The 17,574-nt window shown below is 36.9% G+C and overlaps 2 protein-coding genes across 3 annotated transcripts in view; one reads left to right on the top strand and one right to left on the bottom strand.

Moving 5' to 3' along the window:
* Nucleotides 1–16,648, bottom strand: part of LOC120632545 (alpha-(1,3)-fucosyltransferase C-like) — a 30,382-nt gene extending 13,734 nt beyond the window's left edge. Inside the window, exon 1 of one of the 2 annotated variants that reach the window (XM_039902378.1) lies at nt 16,463–16,648. The gene's annotated coding sequence lies outside the window, so the exon portion shown is untranslated. Of the gene's footprint in view, nt 1–16,446 lie in introns of both variants that reach the window. The other variant, XM_039902380.1, reaches the window with a different exon arrangement.
* LOC120632857 lies at nt 4,537–7,918 on the top strand. The gene is made up of 4 exons (XM_039902895.1): nt 4,537–5,562; nt 6,138–6,842; nt 6,987–7,109; nt 7,713–7,918. The coding sequence occupies exons 1-4, from the start codon at nt 4,644–4,646 to the stop codon at nt 7,916–7,918; spliced, it is 1,953 nt and encodes a 650-aa protein (XP_039758829.1). The 5' UTR covers nt 4,537–4,643.
* Nucleotides 16,649–17,574: the final 926 nt, after the last annotated feature.

The following is a 17,574-nucleotide window of genomic DNA, read 5'->3' on the forward strand; positions in this document are numbered from 1 at the left end:
CCCAGATGCTACAGATGTGCTCAGCCCCATACAGGTGACTCATGTTTGGTCATCAAGGAATTATCTACATGTTTACACTGCTCTGGTAGTCATTTTGCTACTGATAAAGACTGCCCAGAATTCTCCAGGCAGCAATCTATCAAAATGGTCATGTCTCAGAATAATAAATCTTACATTGAAGCATCATCTCAGTTTCCTCCTGTCCGCAGGTCCTATGCTGAGATAACAAAAGAAATGTTTACTCCTACTAATGTAACTTCCACCAAAACCTCCTACCGGCAAACAGTTTTCCGCTCTCCTCGTCCCCGAGCTCCTCTAGCAAAGGGCTACGATAAAAAAGCTGTTCAGACTATTGTCGGTGATTACTCAACATCCCTTCCTAATGGATGCGCTCTCAACAACAATGTTGAGAGCCCTCCCTCCCAAGGTAAAATGCTTGAGTTTATCTCCGAATTTCTACTTAGTATTGTCGCTCCATGTAGTGAAATTCCCTTACCGCCCAACGTTGCCAAAAACTTAAGCCAACTTTTTAAACTACTCCAAAATGGGCCCAATAACCCTGCTACAGTGGAACTGTAAAAGTTTACGTCCCAAGAAACATGAGTTAATCTCTCTGATTAACCTTCATAATCCCACCATTCTTGCCATCTCGGAGACATGGTTGAGGCCTGGTTCACGATTACGGGTGCCGGGCTTCTCCTGTTTGAGGGATGACAGGAGTGATGGGTATGCAGGCAGTGCTGTATTTCTACGGCACTCCCTCCCCTACACCCAAATCGCTCTTCCTTCCCACAGTCAACAGATCAATGCTGTTGCTGTCCGTACCCTAGACATATCTTTTGTATCTCTGTATATTCCTCATCCCTCATCTTCTATTATTCCCGAATTACAAGCAATCTTGTCGTCCCTTCCCAGCCCTATCATAGCCATGGGTGATTTTAACACCCACCACACGATGTGGGGGTGCCATGCTAGTGACGGGTTTTCTCCATTGCTGATTGATTTACTTGATGATGTCAGTCTTTGCATCCTCAATGACGGTTCTCCTACTCGAAGGGTATACCCCAATCAGAACCCTAAATCAGCGGTTGATCTCACCCTATGTTCGGCTAACCTAGCATCGCGCCTGACTTGGAACGTGCTACAGTCAACCTGTGGCAGTGATCATTTTCCTATAATTGTTACATTAAATAATAAATCCTTACCTACCCCTAACTATGATCCCCTTTTAAAGTATAAACTTAAAAAAGCAAATTGGGAAGATTATGCCCTATCAGTTGATTGCATTGTAGACACTCTGCCCGATTTGGAAAGTGATGGAAACATTCTGGTATGCTATGATCTCTTTTTAAAATCTCTTATATCTTCGGCCGATTCCCATATTCCAAAAAAACACCCTGTGAAAAATCCGCTGCCTTCCTCTCCTTGGTGGGATGATGAATGCAGCGATTTATTTGGTAAAAGATCTGCTGCAGAAGAATTATACTCAGCCTGCATGACTCAGGATAACTTTAATAGTTACCAAAAACTAGATGCTAAAATTAAAAGATTAGTCTTCAAAAAGAAAAGAGCAAGTTGGACGCAGTTCTGTGAATCGCTTAGCCCTCGTTCACCCTCCACCATTGTGTGGGAAAATATGAGGAGATTCCGTCGCTCCCTGAGCCACGTTGATCCTTCCTCAAATAATCCTTCTGACTGGCTTAACAACTTTGCAGACAAATTAGCTCCACCTTATGTTCCCTATGTGGACTCATTTCTAACTACTACGCCAGCTCCAGCTACGGATGAAATGGATGCCCCCTTTTCCTTTTCTGAGCTTCAAATTGCTCTCAATGGTCTAAAAGATACAGCTCCAGGGGAAGATGGCGTTCCATATTCATTCCTGGTTAACTTAAATGACAAAGCTAAAATTTATTACCTTAAAATAATCAATAAATGTTTGGAAACTGGTTCTATCCCAAACTCCTGGAAATCTCAAATTGTTATTCCTATCCTTAAACCTTATAAAAATCCCCTTAATTCAAATTCATATAGACCCATAGCTTTGTCATCTACTTTAGCTAAAGTTACAGAACATCTCCTTAAAAACCGACTGGAATGGTTAATGGAAAGTAGAAATATTCTCCCCTCCTCCCAATTTGGGTTTCGGAAGGGTATGAGTACAACAGACAGTCTCAGTGTATTAACAACAGATATAAGATTAGCCTTTACAAAAGGAGAGTACCTTGTGGGTGCTTTTCTTGATATTGCTTCTGCATATGATAATGTCCTACTTCCGGTGCTCAGGCAGAAACTACTTAAGCTGAGTGTTCCCTCGAGGATGGTTCATTTCATATGTAATCTGCTGTTTTGCAGATATGTTCTGGTAAAGCATCAGAATAATTCTCTTCCCCCCAGATTAATCTGGAAAGGCCTCCCTCAAGGCTCTGTTCTCAGTCCTCTGCTCTATAGCATATATACCCACGACCTCGAATTGTCTGTTTCTAGTTTTTGTACCATTTTACAATATGCTGATGATATTGTCCTCTATCACAGCTCAGGCAGTATAGAGGAAGTATCCTGTCGTATCAATTCTGCTTTGTATTATCTAGGCCAGTGGCTGTCTGACCATGGCTTGTCCCTATCAGTGGGCAAATGTCAGGCAGTGGTATATACAAGGAAGAGATACCTCCCGAACCTCAACATCTCATTTGAAGGTCAAGCAATGAATCTTGCAGTTAAAGCTAAATTTTTAGGTGTTTATTTAGACACACGACTGAATGGAATTGCTCATTCTGAACACATTATCAAAAAATGTGAAAAAGGCATCAATGTACTACGAGCAATAGCGGGAGTTTGGTGGGGTGCTCACCCCTATACTTTAAAATTATTATATAATGCCTTAGTGCGTAGCCACATGGATTACTGTATGTTTGTTTTAGAGCCTTTTAATAAATCAGCTGCTGAAAAGTTGAATAAAATTCAGTATAGATGCCTTAGAATTATTCTAGGTGCAATGAAATCCTCCCCCACTAATGCTTTGCAGGTAGAATGCGTTGACCCTCCTCTATCCATCCGTCGACAATATCTATGTGACCGCTTTATCAGCAAGATGTTACAGCTGTCATCCCATCCTCTTTGGCACCGACTAAGTCAACTATCACACGCACCTTGCTCCCGTAACTCGTCTTCCTACTTGCTAGATAGTTTCCTAAAGTATACCAGCCTTCCTAATCCCCTGACATCTTTCACAATCAACCCACTATATTCAACCCCATTTAAAGCATTAATATACAACCCTTCCATCATCACAGATCTAGGTCTGAGTAAAGGATCCCCAGATACCAATATCAAACTAGAAAAGCATATTAGTCAAAATTGGTCAAATCATCTTATTATATATACTGATGCTTCAAAGCTGTCTCCAGAAGGTTGTGTTGGTGCTGCATGTTGGGTTCCTGTTTACAGAATTGTTTTAAAATTTAAATGCCCTCCCGAGTCTTCTGTGTTTACCGGAGAGGCCATTGCTCTTTTGGAAGCAATCCTGTTTGCACTGTCCCATAACGTACAACAGACGGTTATTCTGACTGACTCTTTATGCTGTTTAATGTCTATTAAAGAAAACCCCTTTCGCAGCAAATCACGATTTCCCATTATCTTAAAAATCCGGAAGGCTCTGCTCTCTTGCAATCAAAAAGGACTATTCATCTTACTGGTTTGGATTCCAAGCCACTCAGGTATTCCAGGAAACGAGACTGCTGACTCATGTGCCAAAACAGCTGTTGAGTCAGGTTCTCTAGATCATTTTAAAAATTCATCGCAGGACCTATGTACTCTTGCCAAAACATATATGGAAACAGCCTGGAAAATTTTTTGGAATGATTCCAAATTGGTTAAGGGTAAGTTTTACGCTACCATCCAACAAAACATACCAAGACAACCCTGGTTTTGTCACTCTCGAAGTACAAATCGCTGGACTTCATCCACAATTTCCCGATTGCGTCTTGGTCATGCTAGCACACCTGTACATCTGGCCAAACTCCGGATAAGGGACAACTCCATCTGTGAGTGTGGCTTGGATGAGGGCACTATAACTCATATTATTTTTAACTGTCCCAAACTTACCTATCCCCTCTATGACGTTCTTCCTCCCAAAGTCCCCCGTCCTTTGAGTGTTAAATGTTTTTTAATGTTTGTTTTCAGTCCTTATTGTAGATTTTTATGTAAATATATAGTAAGTAATAAAATTAAAGTATAATGTACAAAAAATATCCGTGTTAGATATATATGCATGTGTTGTCTGTGCTGCCTTAGGTTAAAGAGCTAACTAGCTAATAACAACTATTTCTTGGTACAAATTCAAAATTAACTTTTCATTAGTTTCACCGATCAATCTCCTTCGTGCCTTCTTCATCTACAAGACATTGGCGAAGTACCTTGTGCCCAGTTGGCACAGACAAAAGCCATAAACAAGAATTGAATTGAATTGTTACAATTAAAAATAAACGGTTGTGAATTGTGAATTTGGCTCTATAAGTTATTTCAATATATCCACAACCTAAAATGTGGTCCTTCGAGCCTACGTCTTTCGAAGTTTTAAACGTTAATCTATATTAACGGAAAGGTGTTGGTGTATCTAAGTAAGACGGAGTATTTCAAACAAAATGTCTGAAAACCGTTTAAAAGAGCTTCGTATGAAGCGTACTACCTTAAAGGGTACTATTACCCGTGTGGAAACTTTTGCAAGAGACCCTTCATTGGACTCAAAAGGTGTGGAGTTGGTGGAGGCTAGAAGAGACAGGTTGATCTCAGCTTTTAAAGCTTATGAAGAGACGCAGCTTGATATACTTGTATGTGATGAAAAGGATAGTGAAGACATTTCAATTGTGGAAGATAAGTATTACAGTGTTTTAGCCTTATTAAACAAGGCAATCAAAGACTCAAAACTATCAGAGACATCCCAATCTAGTAATATTTCAAACTCAAAATTACCAAACATAGAGTTATCAATCTTCTCAGGAAAAGACTTTACTCAATTCAAGCCGTTCATCGAGTTATTTCAAGCATTAATTCACAATAATAAATCTTTGTCTAATGTGCAAAAACTATTTTACTTAAGAAAATATTTATGTGACGAGGCACTTAATATTATAATTAATTTACCAATAATAAATGACTCCTATGACAAAGCCATAGAGTTGTTAAACAAGCGTTATGACAACAAGTCACGTTTGATTAGCAATCATGTAGGCTTGCTCCTTGACCTTCCCGAGGTTCAAAAGGGTACTGCTGCATCAATTCGCTTATTTATCTCTGAAATACAACAGCAGCTGTACGCATTACAAAATTTAGAACAACCAATAGACAAATGGGATATGATCCTAATACCAATATTATGTAGAAAACTTGACTCATATACGCTTAGGGCTTACCAGTTAGATAGGGACTGTGAAGAGCTACCTACAATATCTGGATTCATATCGTTCTTGGAACAGCGTGCTATAGCACTTGAGGATAGCTCACCTCCAAAGTTTGCTCACAAAACTTATAATAAGTCGACAAATAATAAAATTGTTAACATGGTTATTGTTGAAGATTCACGATACCTAAATTGATTAAGTAAATTAACAAATACTTTTGCGAGACCTTGTATCAAACAGTTGATTATTATAATAAGGAAGTTATGTTTTAATAGTTGATAATGTAGATATATTGGTTATTTGTATGAAAAATACAAGTTAGTTGCGAGACCTAATCTCCGATAAGTCTATTTAGAGTATATTTTATTAGTAATAAATATAGACGATTTATAGCTGTAAAATTAAACATAAGATTTATTTAAATTAAGCGGTCGATGCTTCCCCGTCACCAACCATACTGAAGCTGACCAATTTGTAAACAACCGCTTCACTCTTTATGTATCACTATCTCTGTCTACTAATATTGCTATCTCTTTTACCTGTATTTGCATCCTTGTCTCATACTCTAATAAAGATACCGATATGCGCGCGCTTCTGTGAGCATAAAACCCCGCCTCACGCGGTCAAATCACGCACTTCACTCGCTGACTCTGAAGCGAACGCATCTCCGGTAAAACGACTACACCTTGTTGTTTTATTTCACTACTGTGGATTGGACTCGTCTACGATCCTCCACAGTTATAAATCAAAACTGTAAATTTTGTGAAACTTCTTCCCACCAGCTTTATAGTTGTCCCAAGTTTAAGTTGGCTTCAGTTAGTCAGAGACAAACATTTGTCAATAACAATAATCTCTGCCAATTATGTATGAGGAGTCATAATGGAAAATGTAAATTAACATTTAAGTGCAAAGTATGCAAAAAATTGCTTCACAATACTCTTTTATGCAACGGGCAGAAAGGTGAGCAACCATTGCAAGAAAATAACACTACAAATACAGTTGTTGATGTTGAAAATAGCAGCTCCATAGCTAACTTTTGTTCGAATTCAACGTCAAACACTATTTTGATACCTACTGTCAAAGTTAAGATATTTGATAGCTCGGGTAAAATTTCAGTAGCCAAAGCAATGTTTGATACCGGGAGTCAGACTAGTTTTATTACAGACTCACTAGTTAAAAAGTTAGGATTGAGTCCTATGGCTCAGCAGACAAACATTATCAGCATTGGTAATAAAAACAATAAAATTTATAAAGCAGTGAAATTAAACATTCATTCATGTGTTCATGAGAACATAAAATTCAATATTAAATGCCATGTCATTGACACGATAACCACTCGACTTCCTCAAAAATATATAAAATTGAAAAATTTTAGTGTACCAAAGGATATTATACTGGCCGATGATGAGTTTCACATACCATCAACTATTGATCTCTTGTTGGGTGTTGATATTTATTTTAATTCATTGTTGCAAGGAAATATTAAATTAAAAAGTGGCCCAGTATTACAAAATACATTATTTGGGTTTTTAGTTGGGGGAAATGTGTCTATTTTGAATACTAACAATTATGTTACTAACAATTTAGTTATTGGTGATTGCAACAAGTTAGAAAATGTCATGCAACAGTTTTGGTTCTCTGAGGAGTTACCTCATAGTCCAGTTACAGAAAAAAAATCAAGTGAATTTCAAAAAGCTGAAGAGATATTCAGTAATTCTGTTAAACTTCAAGACAATGTTTTTTATGTTGATATGCCTCTTGCTATTGGTTTAGATGACTTGGACCTTGGAGATTCCTTTTCTGCTGCTTTGCAAAGATTTTTATCATTAGAGTTAAAATTTAAAAATAACCAAGAATATTTATTAAAATATAAACAATTTATAGACGAGTATTTGGCTCTAGGCCATGCAAAAATATATTTTCTATCTTACCATGCAGTCATTAATGAACAGAGTAAAACAACTAAATGTAGAATTGTATTTAATGGTAGCATGAAATCTAGAAATAAAATTAGCCTTAATGATGTCATGCTTAATGGTCCAATAGTACAGAATGATCTATTTAATATTTTATTGCTTTTTAGAACCTTTCTGTACACTTTAATGTCTGATATTCAAAAAATGTTTAGGCAAGTTAAAATTAATGAACATCAAAAATGTCTTCAAAATATACTATGGAGAGATGATCCTTTAGGGCCCATCAGTTGCTTACAGCTCCAAACAGTAACTTATGGTCTTAAAGCATCCACATTTCTTGCTACTCGGTGCCTGATAGAGTTGGCACATCGTTATGGAAAAGAATATCCTCTTGCAGCTGAAGCTATACTTAAACACACATATGTAGATGATGTGATCTATGGTGCTGATGAGGAAGCTCAGTTAGTAGAAATTAAAAATCAACTTCTAACAATCATGGGAAAGGGTGGATTTAGTCTTCATAAGTGGTGTTCCAATTCTGAACAAGCGTTAAATGACATTGACAAGCAAAGGAAATACTTTTCTGATGAGATTCAGAAATAAAGATCCAGCAGTGAAAACTTTAGGCGTAATATACAAAATAACTTCAGACTCACTTATATATAAATGTCCTGACACAAATGAAAATATTTTTAACACAAAAAGGAACATACTTAGTTTTATTAGCAAAATGTTTGACCCATTAGGTCTCATAGGCCCTATCATTGTGGTGGGAAAATTATTTATACAAGAATTGTGGAAGATAAAAATTGAATGGGACTCTATCTTGCCCCACCAACAATTAGAAAGTTGGAATAAATTTTTATATAAATTAGTTCAAATGGGAACTATCACTGTTCCTCGTGGAATTTCCGTTCCCAATATTGTTAAAGCAGAACTAGTTGGTTATGCAGATGCATCTATGAAAGCATATGGTGCTTGTCTCTATTTAAGATTAATAGATAGGGATAGTAAAGTTGTAGTCAATTTTCTGTGCTCTAAATCAAGAGTTGCTCCACTTAATAAAGTATTAACTATTCCTAAATTAGAACTGAATAGTGCTCTTTTACTTTCACAGCTTATTAGCAGAGTACAAGAATCCTTAAAAGGTAGGTTTTCTTCAAAAGTATACTTATATACAGATTCACAAATTGTACTTGCTTGGATAAAAAATTCGGGAAAAAACAAGATGGACAAGTATGTCTCAAGTAGGATCTGTCAAATTTTGTCTTTAACAAAGGATTTTCAATGGTCTTATGTTAAATCTTGTGATAACCCCGCAGATTTGCTTTCAAGGGGCTGTGATCCCCAAAAGCTACAAAGTAATTCCTTATGGTGGCAGGGACCGCACTATTTATTAGATATAAAATTTGAGCATCCCATTTATAAAAATCATATTAATATCTCACAAGACAATAATATTTATGATGCTGAAACTTCAAACAACACTAATGTGTGTATTATTGATAATACATTTTTAGATGTATTTGATAAATTCTCCAGCTTCAACAAGTTACTTCGGGTAATAGCTTATATTCAACGTTTTAAACATAATTGTTCAAAGCCAAAAGAAAAATTACATGGAACTATATCTCCAAAAGAAATAGAGAATGCGTTTACATTTATTATTTCAACGATTCAATCAAAATATTTTTCTGACGAAAAACAGGCAATAATTTCAAGTCAAAATGTAAAACATAGTATAGCTTGCTTGTTTCCTTTCGTAGATCAACATGGTATATTAAGAGTAGGAGGCCGGCTCCAAAATGCTAAAAATATTACTTACGATAAGAAGCATCCTATAATTCTGCCCAAGTCGTGTCATGTATCTGACCTCATTATAAGAAGAGAGCATTTGCGTCTTTTGCATGCAGGCCCAAAGCTAGTTTTAAGTTCCTTAATGCAAAAGTATTGGCTTATTAACGGTGTCAGAGCAGTTAAAAAGGTACTTCATAAATGTGTAAAATGTGCGCGTCTGAAGGCCAAGGCTGCTTCGCAACTGATGGGCTCTCTTCCTCCTGAAAGGGTTATGGCTTCGCGACCATTCCAATTTGTAGGAATCGATTTTTGTGGACCGTTCAATATGAAAGTAGCTAGAATACGGAAACCTTTAATCAATAAATCGTACATTGCTTTATTTGTATGTTTTAGTACAAAAGCTCTCCATCTGGAGCTAGTAAGTGATCTTACTACTGAAACTTTTTTAGCAAGTTTAAAGAGATTTATTGCTAGAAAAGGCTTGCCCACACAGATATTCTGCGATAATGGAAAGACATTTGTGGGTGCAGCTAATCAATTGTATAAATCATATTCATGTAAAAAACATAGAGAAGTTGTAGAGAATTTTTGCTCTACTAATCTCATAAAATTTAAATTCATACCTGGATACTCGCCAGAGTTTGGAGGCCTATGGGAGGCAGGTGTAAAGAGTTTTAAATCACACTTTAAAAGAGTAGTAGGCGAACTATGCCTTACTTTTGAAGAACTCTACACAGTTGTTACACAAATTGAGGCAGTACTGAATTCAAGACCTTTGCTTCCTATGAGTCAAGATCTCTCTGATCACACATATTTAACTCCAGGACATTTCCTCATTGGCTGTCCAATGACAAGCTTTCCAGAAACTGATCTTTCAGATATCAATGTTAATCGCTTAAAATTCTGGAACATATGCACTAAAATAAGTCAAGACTTCTGGAAATCTTGGTCTAAAGACTATTTGTGCCAATTGCAAAACAGACCAAAATGGAAGTATCCTAATGATAATCTAAAGGTAGGGGACTTAGTAATAGTAAAATATGACCATGTGGCTCCATTACAATGGCCTATGGCTAGAATTATAAAAACTATTCCTGGCCAAGACGGTAAAGTAAGAGTAGTTGAATTAAAATTTGCAAATTCTGACAAAACCTTTGTTCGTTCTTACAAGAAAGTATGTCCACTTCCTGTAAATGAATAATTATTGATATGTATTTTGTTAGGAGCATTAAGTATTAATTTTAATTATTTTTTAATTTACGTCATTTTTAATGTTTTACTTAATTGTATAAGTTTTATTAATAATAATTAAGTTCTGTATTATTCACTGTAAACCGTTGGGGTGGCAATTTATGTTCAATACTTGAACAATAAAACATTTAAGTATCGATCCAGTTACTAATTACATCTTTGTCCATAGTCATCCCAGTTGGTGTAAAGATCTATGGCGTCTTATTAATTTACTTATTTTATTTTGTCTATGTTTTTGTCTCTTGTCTACGGCAATTAAAAAAGAAATGTAGCAAAAATAATGTTTGTTGTTACAATTAAAAATAAACGGTTGTGAATTGTGAATTTGGCTCTATAAGTTATTTCAATATATCCACAACCTAACACCTATAAAATGTACCTCTATATAGGATACATTTTTGTAAAATTCTTTCTTAGCGGATGCTACAACCCCAAAAGGAAATTTCAATAAACCTTTCTCCTATATTTTTATTTTACGCTTTATTTACGGGACCTTTATTATTCCTTGTAAACATTGCTTGCTGAAAGTATTTTAATAAAAACGTGTGTGTACTTATGTACACGCGATAGAAGTTATACTTATTTGGCGTAACAGGATAAAAAAAATTTCAAAAATTTTATCTTTCGCCTTATTCTACGGAAACATAGTATCTAATACATTTAAAGTTTTATAATAACGTATTTATTATCTAGTTAAATAAAGTTTATTTAAATATCACAAAACAAAACGTGTGCGTACGTACACGCGATAGACGTTATAGGTACTTCTTTGGCGTAACAGGCCAAAAATCTTTTTGCCTGTTACGCCTTATTCTGCTTTTGTAGAGAAAACTACTATAACAATAGAAAAAGTTATTTAAAACAGTGAAAGATTTATTATAACGTATTATCTAATTATCTGTAACGGAAAACCAAGTTTCATCATCAAAATTTGAGATTTTTGTTTGTACAATTGAATCAATTAAATCACCGGAATGAGCCCGAAGACTTTGACAATTCAAAGTGGACAGTGTCAAACCTTTTATTAAAAAACCAAATGTCTATAGCTAACTTCAGGGTGTCGGTTTTTCGTGACGGTGTGCGCGCGAATTGTTCTCTAACGCGCCAAAAGAAGTATAACTTCAAAAATCAACTCACCCGTTCTGATGTTATAGCCCGGAATAACAGAGAGACAGATGTTTTTTTTTCCGAGAACTAGTATTTAGGTTGCGCTATCCTATCTAATAATAATCTTGACAAAGTAGATAGGTATCCAAGCCTTGCACTAACACTTCAACTTTATTTGTAAATAGATAATATCCTTTATTACAGCAACTTCATAGCAACTTATAGTAACTTTTAGTTTACTATGTCGGTACCGTGAACCGTGCACACTTGTACCTATAGTTTTATAGAGATGCGAAATCATTTTATTGTATTTTACTAGCTGTTGCCCGCGTTTCTTCTTCTTCAGCATTTTTCGACCAAATCGGTGTAGACCTCCTTAAACTTCTTCCACTTCCATTCCATTTCACATTGAACTGTGTAGATCCAATTCGAACTGGCTTATGGCTACCTTCTTCGCTTCGTCCTCCCAGCGCATTTGTAGTCGTCCTTAAGGGGGCTATTTTTCATGTTTTTTTTAAGGTTGGCATTCCAGAATTTCATTCCTAGGGTTACCTACGCAATTCTCCGAAAGGGCTCGACCAATTTTATTCATGTAAGTATATTCAGTAGGTATGAGAATAGGCTTTACAGTATAATATGTCATACGTGATCAGGGTGTTCCTAGCCCGATTTTTTTTTAGCATTATAAAGTTCGCACTGTCATTATATTACCAAAATTGATCATATTAAAAGTGTCGCTGTTTCCTAGCCAGAACGACATCTTCCGGGCCCATTGTAGACTATAAAACGTGTAACCGAATGACGGAATACTGTTGAAAGGTGCATAAGTAAAGTATATTTAATAAGGAATCACCAATCATGTAATAATATTAAATTAAAAGAAGCTTATTTACTTTTCCATACACACTAATTTAAAACATTCTGTGTTTACGTATGACAGCCCTTTTGAAGATAAAAGACCGACACGAGCATAGTACCTACGCTACGTAACCCGTACCTACTAAAGCCACAGTAGTCACTTTATTTTAATTTCGCATGTGATAGGGCTGTAACTGATTTCTTTCAGTATAAAGTATGGCAGTGGTTTACTCAAAAACTATTTGGGTTTTGGTTTCTCAGATAAGTCTCAGAGTCAGTACATAAAAAAGCTATTCAAGCTAATTGAAATATTCGTATTATTGCCGAGAACTTATCAATATTTTTAATATTATTTTCTCTGATTAGTCATTTAGTCTTTTAAGTTAAATGTGTGTTCTCTTTCTTTTCGTTCTTTTATATCAATTGATCAATTAGTTTTTTTATTCCTTTGTTTTTTTTTTTTTTGTATCTTCTTTAGTAGCACTAGAGATTTTTTTGCACTAATAGCTATGCCAGCTAATTTTAATTTTTGATGAGGTACTTTAGGTACCTACAGTTAATATTCATTCATTTTCATTTTTCGGAAGGACACTTGCCGATAACCACCTGAGGGGTTGCTACGGCGTCACCGGGGGAGTGGGGCGAGCGCGAAAGCTCGCCATGAGAATAGCCCAAGGGCTCGACGACATCGGGGGGGAAGTGGGAGACGTCGACGCGAGGGTGCCTCCTGCGAGGACTCGGACCCCGGCTCGGTTCGACGTTAATCTGACTGTTGGTAGACTTTTGGACTAATCATTGTTTAGTCCGATCGCCCCCGTGACCGTGGTAAGGATCCACGTCCGGATGACGTCAGAAATCGGGGCATGTTAATATTATCTGTCATAGTAAGTGTTATTTGTATCTACATCGTATCGCCCTACTGCTCCTTACCATATTATGTGGATGGTGTTGTGGATTGCATATTAATCCCATTTTTTTTCTTTTTGTTAAATTTAAGAGCTATTGGTGTAATATGTAATTATTTTCTGTCCCAAATAAATAAAAAAATAAATAAAAAAAATGAAGTATTATTCGCCATGCTTGGCGAGCACTGTCACAAAAAACTTTACTACTACTAACTACTGACTAATACGAGTTTGTAAGGTTCTCTGAGTTGAAAGCTCCTACGTTATGTCCCTTAGCTTTAGTAATAACGAAAATCAGCATGTCGTGTATGATTGATAGGCTTGAGGTTGATAAAAACGCTTTGGTGTCTTATAATATACTGTCAGAATAAAATGGCTCTAATTCTGCTTCAATTAAGGTTTCATATTCCGTGCCGCCGATTCTGATTTGTACCTACCATCTAGAGCTTAAGATATGTGAACGCATTTTAAATTCAGTTCAAGAACCTCAAATTCTGAGAACCAGTATATCATCAACCAACATTAGTACATTGTTCAACACAGGGGTAGAATCCTGAGTGTAGAGAGGGTTTTAGGGGCGCCCAAAAAGGCACCTTTAATTCTAGGTTGAATACCCTACTTTTCACACCTCGCGAGGCAATTAAGTCAAGTTTTGGTTCGCGCTTCACGGGCCTTGATGAGTGATAGGGACGCCATCATACTTTAGAGCGAGATAGCAATATTAATAAGTTCAGGTTTTATTCGGATACCCCGTGTTTGATGTTCTTTATTCAAATCAAAAAAGCTCCTAGGAACTCCAGTACAACATTACTTACCCGCTAAGCCTATAGGATATATTGACCTTCTTGACCTTTCGATACTAGGTATATGTAATAAGGACATTGTCGAGCGAGTGGTGTGAAAAAGAATATTATGTAAGAACATAAACCTATTCAATTGCGTGAATTTTACTTTTTTTTTCTATTCCTCTACAAGTAGTCCCACTAGACCAGACAAAATTCAAAAATTATAAATTCCCTCATTGCTCCTACCGGAGATCGAACCCACCATCTCCATTCATAAATTCTCAACACTAGGCGTAGTGTCGAGAGTGAGAGGTCGGAAAATATTTATTTATTTACTTATTTATTAATTGTTATTAGGTAAACAAACCAGGTAATAACTAAAGGTAGGTCTAAAGGTACAAATAAAAAGAACAACAAGTTTTGTTCTAAGCCAAAACTCAAGGTACTCGTAAGTATGTGTACACAATTTGGAATTAAATTAAACAAAAAAATAAACAATTAAAAAATTAAAAAATCCCTAATATTACGTGGAATTGTGGTTACTTGATAAAAAAAAAAAAACCTTTTGTTAGTAGGTACGACTAATTGTATTGAGTAAAAAGCGCGCCATTGCTGGGAAACAACACTGTCACTGGATAGCTTAGGTGCCTTTTTTTTCTCGTGGGGCAATCCTAATGGATAAGAATACACCACGGGTGACGGGGAGATGCAGTGGTTATGCCGGACTCTTACCGACTAAACACCCACGGTGTTTCAACTCATCGCCTGGTGACTGCGTCATGGGAACGCTTTCGCACACAACCACAATAGCTCAGATGCCTAGGCTAAGGTCGCAGCTTGGGGAGTCCCTAAACACCGTGGAAGGTGCATCAGGAACATGGAGTGCGACTTTCGACCCCAGGTATCCATCCAAAGCGTTGCTCGTCCTTCAGTGGGAGAAAAGCTGATCCTGCACCAACCGTCTGCGACCGAATCCTCTGATAGGATAACGTTCCGCTTAACTGCCGCCACAGTTTAATACTGTGAAAGCGGTACCCTAGTCCTACTGAAAATATGCACTGTGAGTAAACTGTTACTCAGCCATCCGCGCGGAGGAGTGAAAAATCCTCCCCTGTCCGCAACGCCTGCGGTAGGCCCGGCCAGCTCTTCGCTGACGCGCCGGTACTCTCAATGAGTATACAAAGAATGAATGTGTGTATCTACTCTTTACTCATATGATAATCAAACGTTGCGTCGCGTTGGGATCTTTGGAAGGCCGCATCGCTGTGGCCTTCGCTTTAACTTTTAACAAAAATCGAAGCGAACGTAAAGTCACCTCGCACCACCTTATCGTATCGTTTGGGCGATAAAATACGCCCCCCTTGTAAGTTGTAACTTGGTATGTTTTCACACCGCAAGAACTAAAGCGGCCTAACTCATCAGAGTACGCCTCGACCCTGCCTTGATCATTTAAATCGTTTTAAGCAAAATTTTAAGTTTAGTCTGCTAATACCGTAAGACTTTTTGCTGTGAAAGTAACTAAAAAACACAAGACGAGCAGTTTTTTTAACAGTCATAGTATCTTTTAACCGCATAAGCCGCAGAACTGGTCAGTCTTTTTATTTAATAATTTACTTCTATAAACTAACAACTAATCTACGGAATTTCACCGCCAAAGCCGAATAACTAAACTTATTTGGTGGTAGTGAATGGTGTAATAAAATACTGTTGTCTGTGCTTACCTACAGTGACGGTAGTGTTTACCGCTACGTGTACCTAACAGTCAATAATCGTGAAATCGAGTTTAGGTCAATTTATTTTTGCCTGTTCAAAATGGCGTGCCTTGCGAGTAGCGTGACATCACCCGGCCACCTTTCAGTGTGTTTGAGACCCGACTTTCGATTCCGATTTCGTTCCATTACGTTTATTAAAAAAATATAATTAGTTTTCCAACCATTTCAAGCACCAGAGTGGGAATGATCTTTAGTTTATTACTTTACTAGCTTCTGCCCGCGATTTGGTCTGCGTGGACTTCAGAATTGGGTCTAAAGCTTCGCTCGCCGCGTTTTAATCCTACCATGGGAATTATTTGAGAGACCGGTATAGAAAGTTCATGTCCTTTTCCATAGCTGACATGCATACCAAATTTCAAAGCCCCGCGGCTTAGCTCGTAATCAATTTTCAGTGTTCCCTCGGGAACTACTTCAGGAATCAGGATAAAAGGAAGCCTTGTTCTTTTCCATGTCAAAGGCTATATGCATGCCAAATTTCATCAGAATCCGTTCAGCCGTTTTTGCGTGATTGAGTTACAAACATCCACACTTTCACACAATATAATATTAGCAGGATAGTAGGTAGGTAGGAATGCGTAAAATATCGTGGGCGTTTTAACGTGAAAACTTGCAAAAAATAAATAAAGAAATTGTAGATATGTGTCTCAGTTATTTACCGATGTTATAACAAACCTGCGTCAAAGTTTTTGCCTTTCTTACTGTGAGTGGATAACGAAATATATGGGGTTCAAGGGTCGCAGTCTTACGTATGGGACATAGCACACACTTTTTAAAAGTCTTACTCAAAAAGTCAAAAATACTGTTACTAAATATTCTTTAAAAACGCGGGAAAAGGGCATACGCACGTAGCGTACTTCCTTGACGCGACCCAGTGGCTAACTGCCGTCTGCCGGCGGTGCCTTGTTATTGTGTGTAAACATAATAATATGTGTAAAGATATTAGATCTCTTGACTACTAGCCGTCATTTGTGTAAGGGAAAGAAAAATAAATGACGTCATTGACGTGGGTGTAGCCGCAGAGCAAAGCTAGTTATTAGTATAAAATCCGTAGGTAATAATAAATTTGTTTTTTTGTTTGTTTTTCGCGCCCTAACTTAGCTACCAATTAAATTGTTTTTTTTTTTCGTTTAGTTCCAAGCACGGAGGCTACTTTTTATCCCAGGAAAACAAACGTTTGCACAGGGATTTTAAACCCGTAATAAACGTGGACGCCCTTGACTATGTGGAATTCACAAGCGCTCAGGTTTCTTCAATTTTTTTCTGATCATAACCTACACAATTTGCGATTTAATCAAACATAGCGCTTTGTCTTCTTGGTACAATGGTTTGTTATTTAAAATTTATCTTCTTCGTACAAAGATTTATCATTTAAAAAAGACTTCTGTAAAATATCTAAACCATGGCGTGAACATCCTTGCAATCAGCCAATTTAAGCATCCGATCGATATTCTTAATTGACCCAGTGAACCTCGTACCATTTAAATTGATTGAAACTCTTCCTACACGAAAATCAATCCGGACTCTTATTTTTTTGGGTTTTTAACGTTCGTTATATACGTACCTAAGCAACAGAGTGTTTGCGAGGCTTGGCATACCTAGTACCTACCTTATTACGAATATGGGTTCCGACGTGCTGGGCTTGAAACAAAGAACAAATTTCTTCCGTTTGACTCACACATAATACAAAACTAATAAAATAACCTTTGACCTTGACTTTTTCTATTTCTTGCGGATTCCTCTATTTCCTTGCAAGTTTTCCTTCTAGGTTAGTGTCGGTGACCTGA

Source organism: Pararge aegeria, chromosome 20 (genome assembly GCF_905163445.1).
Source record: "Pararge aegeria chromosome 20, ilParAegt1.1, whole genome shotgun sequence".
Taxonomy (NCBI): domain Eukaryota; kingdom Metazoa; phylum Arthropoda; class Insecta; order Lepidoptera; family Nymphalidae; genus Pararge; species Pararge aegeria.